Genomic DNA, 18,253 nt, shown 5'->3' with positions numbered 1-18,253 from the left:
TGCAGAGTAGATTTACTTTTCTAATAACATCATGTGTGGCGGTACCATGTTGATGATTTATTGATAAAACCTGCCATGTAAAGACAGAAATTAAAATTAGAGGAGGCAGTAGCTGAAGAAATGGTTCTTAGGAAGGAGCTCTGGAACCCGCAGATTTATTCTGCCAAGAGCCACATAGGGTGGAGAGAGAGGCTGGTGGTGAACAATGGCCTCAGCTTCTCTTCATTTCTTGGCTGCAGGGAATTTCCACCGTAAAGCCTCAGTGATCATGGTGGATGAGCTGCTGTCTGCTTACCCACACCAGCTTTCATTTTCTGAGGCTGGGCTCCGGATCATGATAACCAGCCACTTTCCCCCAAAAACACGTCTTTCCATGGCTAGCCGCATGCTAATCAATGAGGTATGTCTGTTATCTTTTTTTCCCCCTCTTTCTCATTCTGATTTTTCCCTTTCCTGTGACACTGTTCAGGTCAAAATGGACCTCAGTAGTTTTCTGGATCCCTGATAGCATTTTTCCAGATTTCATCCTTCTGAGAATGATTAAATCATCCTTTGATATCTGTACATGTGGGGATTCTAGGAAAGTTAATGTGGTTGTTACGTGGTTATGCTTCCTGTAGCTGTTGCTCACTGCAGATGCCCCCAGCATTGATCTGATGTTAGCATCATTTACACTTATTTTATAACATAGTACTACACTGAATCTGACCCTGGTCTTGTTTTATGCCTGTAGTCAATTCTACATCTACTGCTCGTTCTCTTCTTAAAGTTGTATCTGTGTGAGATTTGTCTTCAAGCATCCATTGCATTATGCATGATCAAAATTCATCCCTTTTAAAACCATTTGTTTAAAAAACTCTGCACATCTCTCTCTGTTTCTCTCTTTAAATAAATACATTTTTCTCTTTAAATAAATAAACAAATTAATTAATTAAAAAGAATCTGTCTTTGAGCAAGATTTTTTTCCTGCATTTACAGAGACAAAGACTGATAAACAGCAGGACTTACACCAATGGTGAATCAGAAGTAGCAATCAAAATACCGATCAAGCATGTGGTAGAGAATGGAACAGGCCCAAGCAACTCAGCTGAGCGGAGCATGAACAGCACACGGCGAGAGGAGGACACGGCTGAGGCTGGCACTGAAACAGAAAATGAGAATGAGGATAATGAGAACAACGAAAATGATGAGGAAGAGGATGAAGATGATGACAATGATGACCATGAAGGGCCATACACACCTTTTGACCTACCCAGTAAGAAGCTCATGCATTTGTGTTGTTCCAGAAAACAAAACTCGGTTTGACTGTGCCAGAAAACATTACAGGTGCATGTTGGGGTAGAAGTGTCTCTGTGACAGCTCCCGTCAGCCTTTACCTTGCAGTTTAGTTCCTGGTCACAGGTAACAGATGAATTGGAAAATAGCAGGAACTTCTCTGGATGCAGACCGCTGGGCTCAGGTGCACCTTGGCCGCAGCTTATGTGTTGGCCCTGCAGCTGTCCAGTGCTGCTGCTGCAGTCAGTGGTGAGAGGCAGCAATTTCGGCCAGGGGGTTTCTGCCCCAAAATCCAGGTCACTCTCTGGAGAGGACTACCACTCCCCGTTGGCTGCAGAGGAAGCCAAGGATGGTGGGGCCACTGGCAAGCTGCCTGAAAACAGGTCAGATGCATCTCAGCCTAGGCTTTATCTTTGCTGGGAAATAAGGTGTGCTCCTATGTCAGTGGTACTACTATGGTAGTAACTATTCAGAATTTCCCTTGTTGCAAGTTGGGTCCATTGTCTCTCACTATTTCCTTGTACACTCATAAGGAGGGCCTGGCTCCATCTTTTCTGTACCTTCCTGTTTAGCAGTTGAAGACGGATCATATCTCTTTCTAGAACTTGGTTCTTACGTGGCACCTGCAGGAACAGAAACAGAAAGTGTAGCAGTTTTGTTCTGACTCACTGCTTATCACACTCACTGGATTTCAAGGGCATGCACTGCATACTCCTTCCTTGTGCCCTTCTTTACCTTCCTATCTCCCGCCTTTGATCTCATGCTGTGGTCTTCTAAACATGAAGTGTCATTATCTGTTCAATTAGACCTTGGGCTGAGGCAGCTCTGGCTTCTTGTTTGTTACAATTAACTAAAACAGGCTGGAATCATGGTTCTTTCACGTTTGTTTTACAGCTGGCAAAACAGAAGTCTTGAAGTGGCTCTTCACATGGCCATTGAGTTTTGTCCTGTATTTCACAGTGCCCAACTGTAACAAACCCCACTTGGAAAAATGGTTCATGGTTACTTTTGCTTCTTCTACCCTCTGGATTGCAGCTTTCTCGTACATGATGGTGTGGATGGTATGTAGCCACTAAAGCAGAAAGCACAGCCTGAGAAGGCGACAAAATTGATTTTTGTCAGTTGAGAGAAATTAGGTGGTCTATACTCTTAAGAAGAATTAGACGATGGTAAGGCACTGGCATCAGGAAAGTAAGGGAAGCCTGGATTTGGCTGCTGCTCTTGTGATGGAGTGCACAACTCATGATCTGTCTCAGTGTGGCACCTGAGGAGCATGGAGATACCTCACTAAAGCAGTGGCCACAGCTTTCCCACTGGGAGGAGGGAGACAATAAAACTTTTCCTCTACCTTCACGATTTGTTCTTGTACTAAGTGCAAGAATGAATGCTGGGGTTTTCCCTAGGAACTAATCAAACCAGTTACAGAAGAGAGTTTATTTGGTTTTGTTTTCAATAACCCATGCTACCCTGGACAGTAAATAGAAAGTTACATATTTTCTTCTGCTTTTCATCTGTGAGGATTAGATGTTTTTCAAGAAAAAGCTATCCCCCCTTTCCATAGGTGAAATACCAGAACCCACAGGGTCACTGTTCTGCTTCTCATGCTTTATGGTTCACATTTCTTGAAGTATGCTGTAGAGAATTCAGAAGGGCAAGCATTATCTCTGATTAAGCTTTTCTCTTTCTGCTGTGCAATTAAATATGGCTAATAGAAAATGTGGTATCATTAAACAAAAGCATCCGAAATTTTAAAATCTATATCAGATCAAAGAGTGCTAATCAATCATAGACTCTATTGCAAAGGAACAAAGGAAATTAAAGGTATCTCCTCTGTGCCAATAGGAATTGTTTGCAGTGGCTTGTTTTTTTTGTATATACCTTTTCATAATGTAATGAATGTTGGGGTTGTTTTGGTATCGTCTTAGCTATTATTTCTATGTAATAATGTCAATGAGCTCCAGACAATATCAGGAGACTGTTACACAGGGTAGTGACCACCATATAGCCTCTTCTCCAGGTTAGCATTAGGAACATTGTGGATGAAAGTTGTAAAGCACCTAGTCACCTAATCAAAGAGAGTATGTAGTAGGTCAGTGCTATCCTCTGCTAGATGATGAATATACAAAAAACAACAAAAAAAAAAACTGTCATTGCTTCTCTTTAGAGAAAGTGTCAGTTTGCACTGAGCAATAAACATTGTCTCACAGCATCTTGCAGAATTAGGCCAAGCTGGCCTCTGATTTTAAGCTTTGTAGACCACCTGACAGTTTAATTCTCCTTAGGTGACAATCATTGGCTACACACTGGGAATTCCAGATGTGATAATGGGCATCACTTTCTTGGCAGCTGGAACCAGTGTGCCGGACTGCATGGCAAGCCTTATCGTAGCAAGGCAAGGTATGTTCGTCACAGAGATGTCAGGCTACTGTTGAATTGTTTCTGTGTGTCCTTGTCCTCTTTAGGTAGCAAAGGTGTATCCTGGATGTGAAAACTTTCATAGCCCTTTCCCTTAGGCTGAACTTTAAAGCAAGCTCAAAGGCGGAAAAGAATTTTGTTGCTATTGCAAAGCAGCTAACAGATTCTTAATGAGTGTGTGGAACAAGTTTTGGCACCGTTGCCAACTTCCAAAGCTTCCCAAAAAAGCAGGGATGTGTTGTTGGTGTTGTTATTGTTTTATAAGATTTAAATACGTTTGTTGTAGAATTGTGTAGAAGATGGCATAAGGGTCTTTCTGAGACTTCTGATTTTTGGTTGTTTCCATTCTTGCAGGTATGGGGGATATGGCTGTGTCCAACTCCATTGGAAGCAATGTTTTTGATATTTTAATTGGCCTAGGTCTCCCATGGGCTTTGCAGACCTTAGCAGTGAATTATGGATCATACGTAAGTCCTACATTTGTTTGCATTACTTTTATTTATTTATACACATATCTGTTTTCTATCAAAGGCTTTTATATAGACTGGCTAGATCTATCAAAAAACAAAAACAAAACAAAACAAAACAAAAAAACACAACCCACACCACATTCTGTGGATTGGTTTTGAAGAAACAAGTAGTTTTGCTTTGTTTTGATTTGGGGGTAATGGCAATTACTTGTGAATATACATTCCATATCTCTTGGAGGACAGGTATTTCCATTTCTTCCTTAAAGGCAGCAGTCTGTGCTGAAATAAGCTAGCTCACTAGAGCATATGGTGTTTTTATGCACTTGAATATATTCCAAATAAGGAGAATGATACTGTTTTAATAAGATAGGGTAAATACATAGGTGGGATGTAAAGGATGAAGGAAGCCTCTAGGGCTTTTAGTAAGAAAAATGCTAGTGTTCCTAAGCCATTAACACACTGAAAGATGAAGGAAGCTGTTAAATAACTGGGCTATTTCAGAGCCTGACCATCATCAGGAAACACTGCAGAGCTTTTCTGTATGAGAAAATCTACCCAACACCAGTGAAACCTCCTGGTAGTTCCCAAATAATAAATCAGACAATCGCTATACACTAGGCTGTTGGAAGCTCCCTTCTGAGAGAGAAGAGCAAGAGATGCCATGAAATTCCAGAGGGAAGCTGCTGTTTTTATTGCTGTTAAGCTGGACCACTCTCATGTAGCAGTGTGGGAGAGATTCTTCTTTACTATAACTGAGTGATTGCAAAGTTAAGAATGTAGAATCACAGAATTGTTGGGGTTGACGGATACTTCTGGAAATTATCTAGTCCCCAAACCTCTGCTCAAAGAGTGGCCAGCTAGAACAGGACACTTAGGACCATGTCCATTTGTGTCTTTAATACCTCCAAGGTTAGAGAATCCAATGCCTCTCTCAGCAGCCTGTTCCAGTGCTTAACCACCTTCACTACCTTCATGGTTTAAAAAAAAAAAAAAAAAGAAAAAAAAAGATTTTAATGATTTCTTGTATTTTTCTTGTATTTTAAATTGTATGCATTTCCTATTGTCCTTGAATAGACAAAACTCAGAATAGTCTGGTTGCACCTTTTTTATACTCTTTCATCAGGTTTTTATACACACTGGTAAGATGCCTCTGAGTCTTCTCCAGGCCGAACAGTCCTTGCTCTCTCATTCTTTCTTTGTGCATCAGATGCTACAGTCCCTTAAATCATCCTTGCAACCCTTCACTAGACGCTCTCCAGTAAGTCTTTATCTTCCTTGTACTTGGGAGCTGAGAACTGGATCCAGCACAGCAAATGTGTCTCACTAATGTTGAGAAGAAAGGAAAGATCTCCTCCCTGCCTGCTGGCAGCACTTCTAATGCAGCCCAGAACGCTGTTGGTGCTCCTTGCCACAAGGGTCCATCATGGACTTGAACTTGGTGTCTACGGTCTTACTCTGCCAAGCTGCTTTCCAGCTGGTTGGCCCCAGTGCATACTGGTGTATGGGGTTGTTCCTTCCCACGTGCAGGACTTTTCATTTCCCTTTGTTGACATTTGTGAGGTTTCTGCCAGCCCACTTTCCCAGCCTGTTCAGGTACCTCTGAATGGCAACACAACCTTCTGGTGCATCAGCCACTCCTCCCAGTTTTGTGTTAGCTGTAAACTTGCTGAGGGTGCCCTTTGCCCCATCGTCCATGTCATTAATGAAGATGTGGTGCTGACCCTTGGGGTATACCACTAGGCTCTGGCTTCCAGCAGAACATTATGCTGCTGAACACAACCCTTTGAGCATAGAAGTTCACCTATTTATCAGTCCACTCCACCATCCATTTATTTAGTCTGTTCTTCTGTTTGTCTGTGAGAATCTATGAGAGGCAGTGTCAAAAGCCTCAAGTCAACACAAACACCATCTGTTATTCTCCCCTTGTCCAAGTCTACCTCAACCATCTTGCCATAAAAGGCTATCAGTCTGGGTAAATATGATTTTCCCTTCATAAATCTGTCTACTCCCAGTCACCTTCTCGTCCTTCATATGTTTAGAAATGTTTCCCAGAATTATTTGCTCCCTCCCCTTCTCAGGGATCAAGGTCAGGATGACTAGCATCTAGTTCCTTGGATCTCCCCCTTTCTCTTCTTGAATATAGGAATGACAAAAGGAAGCAATGCTTTAGGAATAAAATACTTTCCTCTAACAAGTAACTTACCTACTTATCCACAGCTCATCTATACTTGTTACATTTTTTTTTACTTGAAAAGAATGAAATCAAGTGACTGGACAGAAGCAGCCAGCTTTCATGGGGGCACAACAATGTCGCTACTGTTTTGCTCACCCAAAATGTTCATTGTACACTGTGATCACATGGCTAGAAAAAAAAGAGCCTTGGAAATAGCCCCACAATTACCAAAGAGTGTTCTCTTGGTTTTCGCTTACAGTTTTTATATCTCTCCAAATCCTTGAAAAAGTAGACTTTGAAACAAAACAGCACCCCCTCACACACACCCATACACAGTAATTATTGAGTTGCCACAAAAAGCTAGAATTCAGTCAGGTTTGGTATAGCCTGGTGCCAGCATTAAGAGCTGCAAGGTGTTGTTTATTATTCAGGGAGCCGCCTTGCTGATGTGCCCACACTGAGGTTGACAGGGGCAGCACACAGATTGCTTGTGCATCCTAAGCTTCTCAGGGGCAAGCCTTGGGCTGCTTGCATGGGCAAGGGCTGCTCAACAGGTTCACGGAGATCGCAAGGCTCAGGCCAGCTGGATGTGACTGTGCAAGTCTGAAGCACTGGGTGATCTCAGCAAATAATCACAATTTAATACTGCTCATTTGTTATTTGGAAGGATCCCAAATTTGTCTGTAGCATCGCTTCCAAAAGAGGAATTCCTCAAAGCCATCATGATTCTCCTGTCTTGTACTCTTGTATACAGAGTGAAACAGATTGCTAAAGGGAAAAAAAATAAAAAAATCCTTTCTTCTCCAGAATGTTTAATCCAAGAGAACTGTGGTGAAGTCAAAGTTAAGCTTTTGCTGAAAGTAAAGAGTAAATGCATTTTTATAGACAGGCTGTTAAGACAGTAATACCTTTTGTGTAAGTCATAAAAAGGTAGACTGCATCATTTCAAAGTTAAGCTCTAAAGCAGAGGAGCCTCCTTTAACCTTATTTTTCTAAAAGTCTACACACTCAGGGCTTTCTTGAACATCATACTCTGTAAAATCTCAATGTATCTCTTGTTTCAGGCTGCCTGATTCAGAATCCCTTGTGGCCAAATTGTGTTCCCTGTTATGCTGACATAAAGCCAGAACTCTGTTACCACATGTTACTGTGCTGAAAGGGAGAGCAGGATCTGTTCCCTTTTTCTTTCCCTTTGTCTGCGTGCTGTGGTGTGCACATGCACATCACAGTGTAGTGTCGTGTTTGTGCACATCCTGACCTTTCTCAGCCACATGCGGCAAAGTGGCTTCACACCATAACCAGACAAGCAGCTGCTCAGAACCAGGAAGAGATTTACGGGATCTCATTCTGAACATGGAGAGCAGTCTCATTGCTAATGGTGCTTGCAGCTGCTGTAGCACCCTTTGTTCAAACAGCTTGTGTTTGAGCCTTCCTTATGCTGCCCAAGGGCAGGTGGGGGTTTCAGAGCCCATTGTACAGATGGTGCATTTTGATTTGAGGCAAGCAGAGAGCTTTAGATGAGGTGCAGCCTGCAAGCTTGTAGCTGGTTGTGGCACATCGGTATGTTGAAAGCATTGTTCTGCAAAGGCCCAGTCACTGCCTAGTTCTGCCGTCTACCTCGCAGCTGTGACAAGAAGCCCCATGCAGAATCAGGACTTACTGTTTTGAGTGCAGGACTTACTGTTTTAAGTGCTCCAAGAGATTGTGGCTGGGGGGGGGGGGGGAAATACAGATTGTGATCTAATAGAAAAGATAGGAAAAGTGCCAGAGGCGACCTATTAAAGAGAGATTAATGGACTTGCTGGAGGTCACACAGCAGTGTGTGAACTGTGGGAACAGCAGTGTGTGAAGTGGCAGAACTGCAAATAGACTGTGAGTCCCCAGAGACACAACCTGGTGCTAGGTTGCTAAATTGCAATCATTTTAAATGCCTGTCCCAGTACTGACGGCTCCTTTCCCCAGACTGTTGTTATCGCGTGTCTCAGTGTATTATTCATTCTATTCTTCCTTTAGTATTAGAAGAAAGGAATGGACAACTTTCTTTTGTTTTTAAGGCTCCATCAGGAAGTATCTGATGACTGTTTTAGAGAACTAAGTTCCCTTTCTTCTGTTTTCCTACTTGAAATGAAACATTTTATGGGTAGCCCATGAGTGGAGACTGCAGAGCAGTCAGCCCCAGTCTGAACAGAGGGGCTGCCCTATGTTACGCCATGTGGGAAGCCAGCACACAGGGCAGCATTTTGCAAAATCAATGTCTCAAAACAGACAGACAATGGTCTCTGATGTGATTCTCCCTGCCTCCCCTGTGTGCATCAGTTACCAGGAACCAGATCTCTCAGTGTGATCATCAATGTACAATACTGGATTTTCATTCTTCTCCTTCCAGTGCTGACTGGAGTCAGGACAAACCCAAGAAACAGAATGCTCCATCTCATGCTTCTCCAGAAAAGTGTTAGTGTTTATGAGGAGAAGAAAAGATCCTCCCATGCCCTCGCCTTAAATTCAGGTGTCAGTACAACAGTTCTAGAACTGGACCAGGCCTCTGGCCTCTTTCCGCCAAAGGGCAGATCTGGACAGTCTCAAACAGCTTGCACATCAGATCCCTTCTGTTTCTCTGATGTCTAGTCTCTGATCCATCAGTATATTTATATTTTAAAGAGTCCTATTGTTTTCTGGACACCCATTGATGTTTAGGCAATAGTTCTGCCTTCCCTGTGTGCTTCCCACTGGAGCTTCCATCTCTGCTACTTGGAGGTCACTTGCTGCAGCTCTGACCTGATGTTACCTAGTGTAGCTCATCTAGCATGCCAGCAGGGCTTTCAGAGAAAAAGCAGCATCCCTCTAGACCTAGACAGACCTTTGAAAAAGTTCACTTTCTCATCTCTTCCAGCTCTGAATCCTGGACATGTTGCCAAGTCTGTAATCCTGTGGAGGGACATTTACTCTGTGTCTTCTATCCAATTGCCTTCCTCTGGATTTTTTGTTTGGATGCAAAGCCATTAAACAGACAAAAGCCAGGAGTATTTTAGGGAGTGGGAATTTTAGCTTAAGGATAAACAGCCAGGTTCATTTGCTCACATCTGCATTTGTGAGTATGCTCATATGCCTATCCATAAAAAGAGGAGGAGTAGTCCCATTGTGAGCCTTGTTAGAAATCAGAGAATCCAGAGGTAAGTGGACACTTGAGAGAAACTCATTGAGCAAGTAAGCGAACTTTACTGGTTTGATACTTGCTGGCCAGTTTGCTATTCACTGTTTTAATTCCAGGGCACGGTGATGAATCACAGGAAATTAAGCCCAAGCTGGCCTTCACCTCTTCACAGCAATTACCTGTGTATCTGCTCCCTGCCCCATTTTTGCCCAGGTATCTGCATATAGACCACGTTGAATCCTTAGAAAAAGAAGGGAGGATAGGTTCAATGTCTCTGTCAGTCATCAGGGCAACCACTAACATGGTGATGCTGAGTATCAGCAGGGGTCGCTGCTTCCCCCCAGCATTAACCTGCACTGCAGTGCATGTTACGCCTCCCCCTTTGCTGGGGTGCCATGTGCACACCTGACTGCAATGCCAGGCTCTTTCTAGCTTTCACAGTAGCCTGTGCAATGTGATGGTACCACTGCAGCAGCAGTATGCGGCTCAGCAAGTATTAAGGGATTAATTTATTGTCAGATCCCAAAAGCCTGTAGATGGGCATAGCACCATGTGCACCCTGAGGCTTGTAACCAATCTCTCCAACTTCCTGTAATAGTTTTAATGTATTGAATCCCATTGCTCCCCAGACAGGGAGTATAGGATGATTATTCTGTATCAGAGCAAAAGTGCCTGATCCCCTACAAAGCTCCTAACAACAGAGGAATTTCCTCTGACTGTAACTCATGCATTTCTTGCTTAATATATTGTCTATATGCAGCACTCAGTGTTGCATACTCCAGGGTGTATACCCTCTTCAAAGTGAATTGTGTGATAAAGCAAGAATGCTTTCTCAGGTGTCTCAGAAGAGCTTCAGGAAGCACCATTTAAACACACAGGAATGCAGCACCTGTCTGAAGTTCCAGTTTGCGAAGTTTCAGTTTGGTCTTATGGCAAGATGTGAGGAATGCAGGATTTTACACTGAATTTTCCACTGTCAGGCAAGGACACTGCAGGAAAAGGATCCTCAAACAGATTTAGGACCTGTGTTTATTGCAGCTGAGGTACTGGAAACTTAGTAGAGTCCTTTTAATATTCCTGAATGAGGTAATCTCTCCCATTTTTGGACGTTGGAGCAAAACCATTTTGGATTTTGGCACTAGTTCTTTGTTTTCTCTTCAGCAGTTGCCAGGAATTGAAGGGAAACTGAAGAATGGAATCACATTGATTTTATTTCCATTGTTTCTCCTCCTTCAGCCTCAGTTCCTTGTTGCCTACAAATGCTGTCTCGGAATGGCTGGGATCAGTGGCAACATCTTTGTGTTTGCTACACAAGAGGCAGGGAGATAGCCTCCATTTAAGTTCAAACAGAGTAGGTTTTGAACTTGCAAGCCTTTCATGTGTGATCATTCAAAACTGAGAGTTCTTCTGGTCTGCTTTAGCTGCTAGATACAAGCCAAACCTCAAAGGAGAGTTTGGGAATGTTGGTTATTCCTGCTTGCGGTACAAGCAAATGCTTCACTTGCAGACAGTTCTCTCCAGGGGAAGAAGCATTTCCTATTTTTAAACAGAGAATTGAGCCTTCTCTTCCATAATTAAGAAGATTCCATTGAGGCCATTTTTCTGCTCTTTGCTAAAACCTGAAATTAAGTCCTTTTATACTTACTGTGAGTTTTGAAAGTTTTGCTAGCCTTGTTTTTCCTGAGCTCACACGTTGTCATGTACCCTACGAAAAGCTATCCCATTGTGTCTTGCAGGAAATACTACTTGTCTCATGAGAAGGCTGCTTGATTGATTTGTAGCCTAATTTGACAGATCAAAGAAATATTTTTCTTAAGCTTTTCTACCAGATTTCAGGGTCTCTGAGCTCACAGTTAAAAGGTTGCACCGATAATCAGTGACATGGGAATAGTTCATCAGTTGAAACGGTATTTCCAGAGCTGTAGGCTTATGGGAGGTTTGTAAAACAGGAGCAGGTACTCCAAAGTCAATCACAGAAAAAAAGAGACCCTTTAGGCAAATGTAGAACTAAAATGAGAGGAAGAAGAAATAAGTGAACAGTGGCCATTCAGTCTAATTTGAATTTAACTATCTCAAAACTACTAAACAATACAGTATAAAGCAGTTTATAGTTCCATTTGGTTTCTTTTTTAAATGGATAGATGGGCATTAGATTAGAAAATGGTGAGAGGCTACCAGAGCTGGAGAGGGAGTTAAAAAAGCAGCATGCTTACTTGTATGACTTTTGTGATTGCAGTTCTTGCTGTGGACAGATGGCATTAATGTAGGCCTAAACAGAAGGGGATTGCAGGAAAACCTTTAGCATGTCATCAGGTAGGAGAAAACAGTTGGAAGCTGTTATACCTGCCTTCTTGCTCTGATGAGCCACCCCAGCTATGCACCAATTAGTGCAATACTTTCCAGAGTCAAAGCAGACTTGGAGCAAATCTGAACCTGGCTCGTTTGAAAGTGTATGCTCTCTTTTTTGGCATTAGATGAGCAACAACATTGTATGTTGAAGTTAAATACTGTTTTTCTTAAAATTTGAGGCTTTCCATTATCTTTCTATTTCCCAAGCTAGTCTATGCCTAGCCAACAGCTTTGACAGAGGTCCTCTGGTTATTCTTCCTGCAATAATTAAATACCTCAATGCCCAGTAGCAGATTTGCTAGAAGCGAATATGTGCTTGTACCCTGAACAGGGTGGGCTATTTGCTCACGCCTTTCTCCCTCAGCTATGGTAAGTGGGGACTGCTCTAAAGTGAGGACATACTTCTGTCACCTGTATGTCAGGAAAGTCAGTGCTGGCAGAGTGGAGAGCTGACACTGGAAATCCCTCAAACTACCAGTGCAAGACTTACTAGAGATCATCTCCAAATTCTCTGGCTGCAGCCGTCAAAAAACTTGGCAGTGAGTTTCAGGTGACTCCCAGGAGATCTTTATTCATTGGAATATTTATATTAGTATATTTTATATTAGTATATTTAGCAAAAAACATCCCTCAAAGACCAGACTATCATTTCACGTTGGACTTGATCAGACCCAGACAGCTTTCATTCTCTGTATGTGCTATAAAGTCTGCAAGAATCTCAAAACACAGTATTGCTCCAAGAAACCTTTACAGCAACAAGCTTAAACAGGAATTGTATCTACTTTGAGGGAGGTTTGGGGTTGGTATTAGATGATTTTTAAGGTCCCTTCCAACCCAAACCATTCTATGATTCTAACCATTCTATGGTACTGGTGTGAATCAGCTTCCAGGGCTGCCTTAAATAAAGCAAGAGCCCCTGGGCACGGTGCCTGAATTCTGCCATCTCTACATGTGCCAAAGTCCAGTGAGGTCAGACCTACTGAACCATATGCTGTTGGATTCTCTGCACACACCATGCAGAGGTGCTGTTTCCTTTCAGGGTGCAGTGGCGACCTGGTGCAGGAACGGCACGGCGACCAACCCCAGGCCGCTCGGTCCATCAGCTCACAGACACCAATGTGGTGGATGGCAGATGGTGTTTATTGTTGAGTCCCATGGGGTTATATACCCGAGGCCCATAGCGTCACTTCCTCTTGCTTACATCACAGACCATGCGCTACTGCCCATCAAGGGAGGGGCTCTACCTTTCCGTACAGCACGACATCTTCCGGCCGCCAGACCCTAACTACCCACAGGTGCTCTGCACACAGGTGGCAAGCCAGATTAATTGGACATTTGTATGTTCAGAAAGTAGCACTGTGCCATACGTGTACTGCAAGTCCAGCGCATCTGGAGTTGCACCCAGCGCCCATCCATGGATACCATCTCACAGCCCTCCCAGGGCAAATCTGCTGTGAGGACAGGCCCTTTTATCACTGTCAGTTTGCTCCAGCTATCTTTCTGCTGTTGTTCATTCATTTTTCATTGCTTTATAACCTGTATCACCTGCTGTCTGTCTTCTTATGTCCCCTTTCTGCCTGTTCCATGGCATAGCAGGGAGATGCCATGTGTGCACTACCCCTTAAGCCACTGCAGAAGCAACTGGAATTCTGCACAGCTTTTATCACCCTGTGAGCTCACCAACAAGGTTTCGTACCCAAAGAGTTGCACTTTTTCTTCCAGAAAGTACAGCTGTGATATGTATCTATTTCAGCCAAATGAACCTCCTGTCAAAGCACATTCCACGGCTAGCATTTTTCCCCCCAAGGAAACCACCCTCTACTATGTATGTGGAAGGGTTTTAATTCTGCTGTCCAGTGGCAGAGTGAGGTAATCTGAAAAAAGGCAATGATCTTAATAAATTGTCTGATTTTTGCCCTGCAGAAAGTGAAAACTGCATTAGAAAACATCCTTTCACTCCTCACATGAAATACTTTATTTCTGTAGGACTAGTTAAGCCTCATAAAGGAAAGTTGTAATTTACGTTAATTAATAGCTAATGCTTTTGGCCAACAGTGAGAGCTGGGCTTGATCCCAGGCCAGGAGTATTGCTAGTTAAGTAAAGAAGGGGCTGAAAACTTAACCTGCAGCAAAACTAAAGTCTTGCAGTGCAATTCCACACGGGGTTGCTGCATTTGCTTTGCCTTCATGGTGCCAGCATGACACGTGTTACTGGTACATTCATAAACCTGTCATACATAATTAGCATACACTTTCTAATTTTGAATAATCCTTAACAGCAACTCCTATTCCTGTGAAAGACCTCCAAAGAATGGCCTTGCAGATAATCCAAAGAAAGCAGCCCTAAACATCTTTGGAAGCACTGTCTTCAGCAAACTATAGACACAGGCCTTTCTAACTGTCTTTCCAAATGCCTGTTCTTTTTATGGAGGATAGTGATGTAATTGAGAAGTGATGTCTGCACTTTAGGTTGATTTCAGACATTTTTTATTCTAAAATAATCCCAGCTGCTTCATTTGCTTCCTTTTCCTGTAGATTCCTTTCCGACTGATGTATTGCATACTGACAGTTTTTACAGATACTGGTCCTAGTCAAACTAAATTTCTGACCAAAATCCAGACAGGAATTTATTGTAAAATAGCATCCGTCTTTTCTGGCCAGCTGCAGTTTATTTGGGGTAGAGGGGAGCTGGGTTTAAATTTTTCTTTTAGTTATACGAAGTGAATTTAATTGACATCTTTTTTTTTTTTTTCTTTTTTTTTTTCTTTTTGACTTTAGAATAACTAAAATGGAAATTCAGGTTAGGTGTCCTGTATGGACCATTCATATTAGTGGAAGCAGGAGGAAAGGAGTGGATGCATGGGAGTGGATGAAGTGCAGGCAGCAGATATGTTTGGGGCTCTGTGGCTCCTTAGTGTTAAAGGATTTATACTATAGGGTATCAAACAAAAAGGTCTTCTGGGTCAGAATGTGATGTATGTCTCATCTCAAGAACAGATCTTATTTCAGCAAAGCTTTGAGTTTTGCATGGAACTGGTAATAGAAGCTGCAACTTCTATTGCCTTAGAGACTTCTTCCATAGCTACAAAAATAGGCTTCTTCCTGTCTGCCACATACAGCCTGCAATTTACATTATCAGTAGGATCATTACATTTTTCACCTTCAGTTAGGTAGTTACTGCCAAAATTGGCCTTCATGTTTTGAAGCCATCCAAATCTTTGATTTCTTTGGACGGTCAGTCTAGTGAGAATATTGTATGTATGTTTCATGTAATGACCATGTGAATGTAATGGTTCCTCTGAGCATACATACACTTAGAGCTTATGACTTGAAGACGCACTGCAATACCTTTAAGAACAAATGGTCTTTGTGGCTGTTGCTGTTTATATTATGGCAAAAATCAGTGAAGCAAAATGTTCTATTTGTTTAAGCCAGTATTTTCATGTGCAAAAAATAACAGCAAATCTAAGCAAGTAACATATCTCGGCAAGTTTGTGGGATTCTTGGGAGTACAAATGCTCTAACAATTCCAGTGTATAGTGGTTGTACAGGATAAATCCATGATTATCGTGGTGTATTAGAAGTACAGCAATGCTTCGTCATGCTGAATCTCAAGCATGTAGAGGTAAAGAGGGAAGTCCTCCCAGAACTGCCTTTTTGCAGCATGCTTGCCCCTGTCTCCAGTATGGACCTTCAGGAAAGTGTATGAAGTTCATTGCAGGCACAGGTTTGCAAAATGCCAGGACCAATAATTCTTTCCTTGACTCTGGAAGTCAGATTCTCCCCTCAGTTGCATTTGGGGAATGAAGCTAAATAATTCCTTAGGATTTGGAAGTAATATTTAGCTCACCAGGTGAACAGTTTCTCCTGACGGTGAGGCAAAATTATATGAGTGCCTTAGTAGTCTTGTACAATGTCATTCAGGAAATTGTAGTGCTGCTTATTATTACATTAGCAATCCATGCTTCTCTTGCAAATAACTGTGGTAGCAGTCTGACTGAAAGGATGCCAGCACTGAGAAGTGGCCAGTGATAACACTGTGTACTCTTATTCTCTGTGTTGACTTTTGAGAAAATAATGTAGCATAAAATTCTAGTTTGAATTGTTTATTGGACTAAAACAGTTTCAAGAATGAGACAGAAATCCATCTGTTAGGAAGAAAAATGTGTTTGAGGTGGATGAACTTTCATTCTCGGAACTCTTTTCTCGTCTGCAGATCATTTGCAGGAATAGACTGAGGCTTTTGCTTTTCCTTATATACAGATGTAGAATAAGATGACCAATTAAGAATTGGCCACCAGCCTGTTTAAGGAAGATTTCTGCGCTTAGCTTTGTTGATCGACCTCAGCCACAGGGTGGTTTGACTGAAAATATACCAGCACTAAACTTCAAGAACTCCTAGACAAACAATAGCAATGTCCTTATCTAAAGCACCTTAGGAAAATAACTCATACACCATTTCTAGCTAAGACTGATCTCTAGCCAGGAAACTTAAGTGAACAGAAATGGTCTGTTGGAATCAGTTATGGTAACTGTCAGTTGAAACTCAGCTTCACATGTGGCTTTGTTGCATGGAATGAGTGGGGAGAAGCACATCAGGCTGCATTACCTGACAACAGCCTCAAGATAATGGTTGATACTTGGTGGTCTGCAGGTTTAAAATTCAGCCAGCCGCACTGCTCAGCCGGCAGCACACAGCCTCCCTGCTGCCTGTTGGAGAAGCCGGCCCTCCCTAGGAGGCAGCCCCTGAAGCAGTGCCCTGAGAGACTCCCCTGAGAGCTCCCTTGAGGAGGCTGCCAGCGATACTACTGGAGATAATAACAGGAATGCCCAGAGGGATGGAGGTCAAGTTTCAAAGAGAAGAAAGGGAAATGGAGGACAAACATGATCCTAGATGGGGAATGGGGTAGGAGAGGTGGCCTTACTCCCTGTAGCTTTAATTCATAGTTGTAGGTTTGTGTCATATAAAGTCATGCGTTTAAACATATCTAGGGCTTAAAGATGCAGGTGAGTGCCTTAGTTTAGAATGCACACCTTAAAAATGGCAGGTAAATAGCTCCACAGTTTTGAGGACCTGATCTCTCTGCCTTAATTGCCTTAGCACTAAGTAACCTTTGGCCTGTGGCTTTGTGCTACAGTGCATGATGATCTTCAGCAGCTGAGGCTCAGGTCTTGAGGTGGCTGACTTGCATCCTTCACCGAGGTGAGTGAGAGTGGGGAAGAAATTAAATGTTTGTGCATGACCTTGCTTTTTTCCCCCACTGTGAAGCACTAGCTGATGACTGAATGAAAAAATTCCTTTCCCCCACTTGTTCTTACATGACTTAAACAGGAGTTAATTGGCAAAAAGACAATTTATTTTTGTGACGTAACCATATGAGGGAGACAAAGCGTGTGTGGCAGTGGAACAGTTTGAAATGCTACCAGGTCCTAATCACACTGCTCTTTAGTAATATTTTCTTCTTTGGCAATAGAGAGTTGGCAAAAAAAAAATCTGCAATGTAATGGTCTGAGTTAGCTTTAACAGCTTGTTTAGCAGTGTTTAGCAATTCAGCAATTTAGGATTATAGAATCATCATCAGAGAGAAATATTGTTGCTTGAAATTGTGACAAAGTTTTATAAACTTCCTTCTCTTCCAGATTCGGTTAAACAGCAGAGGACTTATCTATTCTGTTGGTCTCTTGCTGGCATCTGTTTTTGTCACAGTATGTATATAGTCTTTTGTTCTTCATTTCCAAAAGAGTGATTTTATAGACATTTCCTTCATTTGTTCTTTTCTCATCTCTAGGTGCAATAGCAATTTCAAGTCTGTTAAGAGATAGGAATGATCACTCCTATTGTAAACTTTTCAAGACCTTAGTCTGGCTTTTGACAGAAGCTATCACTGTCACAAGATGGCTCTTATATTTGCGTACTTCCCATGGGATAACCCCTGGGAGGTCCACTAGCAATCACTAATCATTTTTCATGGTAGTGTTGAAGCAGATCCTTCGATGCATAACAAGATCCATTTTCCTGTTGAACAGCTACACAAAATATTGTACGGTTTGCTTTGGCCCTGTGTGAAAACTTTCAGAGATGCAACACAGGCCAGAACAAGTATTGCCTGGATGTGACAACATTTATTGAAATTGGTGGATTACATTGCCTGACCTGTCCAAGTCCAGCATAAAAGTAGATTAGAACCGATAAAGAGAAGAGGATTAGCAGACCCTTGTGACATCTTCGAACTCCTAAGACCAGCTGCTATAGGGAAGCAGCCCTCCATATTGCACACCAGCACAGTTCCCATGGACACAAGGCGTAAACTACAAGAGGTTTGTGTTCTAGTAAACCAAACAAATTCAGGCACAGCCTTAGCCTGTTCAGCTCTAGATTGAGATACAGAGAGGCACTTGAAGTATTTCAAATGAGGAGAA

At 42.3% G+C, this 18,253-nt stretch overlaps 1 protein-coding gene across 6 annotated transcripts in view; it reads left to right on the top strand.

Annotated features, from left to right (window-relative positions):
- Window positions 1-18,253, top strand: part of LOC101793955 (sodium/potassium/calcium exchanger 3) — a 303,296-nt gene that overhangs the window by 165,165 nt on the left and 119,878 nt on the right. For 4 of the 6 annotated variants that reach the window (XM_027453145.3, XM_027453144.3, XM_072035181.1 and 1 more), the window contains 5 exons: window positions 240-400; window positions 979-1,255; window positions 2,170-2,336; window positions 3,558-3,672; window positions 4,045-4,157. In XM_027453145.3, the coding sequence (XP_027308946.1) occupies window positions 240-400; window positions 979-1,255; window positions 2,170-2,336; window positions 3,558-3,672; window positions 4,045-4,157 (833 nt within the window). Of the gene's footprint in view, window positions 1-239; window positions 401-978; window positions 1,256-2,169; window positions 2,337-3,557; window positions 3,673-4,044; window positions 4,158-17,473; window positions 17,540-18,253 lie in introns of all 6 variants that reach the window. The other 2 variants (XM_027453151.3, XM_072035179.1) reach the window with 2 other exon arrangements.

The sequence above is a fragment of the Anas platyrhynchos genome, chromosome 3 (assembly GCF_047663525.1).
Source record: "Anas platyrhynchos isolate ZD024472 breed Pekin duck chromosome 3, IASCAAS_PekinDuck_T2T, whole genome shotgun sequence".
Lineage (NCBI taxonomy): Eukaryota > Metazoa > Chordata > Aves > Anseriformes > Anatidae > Anas > Anas platyrhynchos.
Note: the sequence above shows the minus strand (reverse complement) of the source record. Positions and strands in the feature narration are given on the sequence as shown.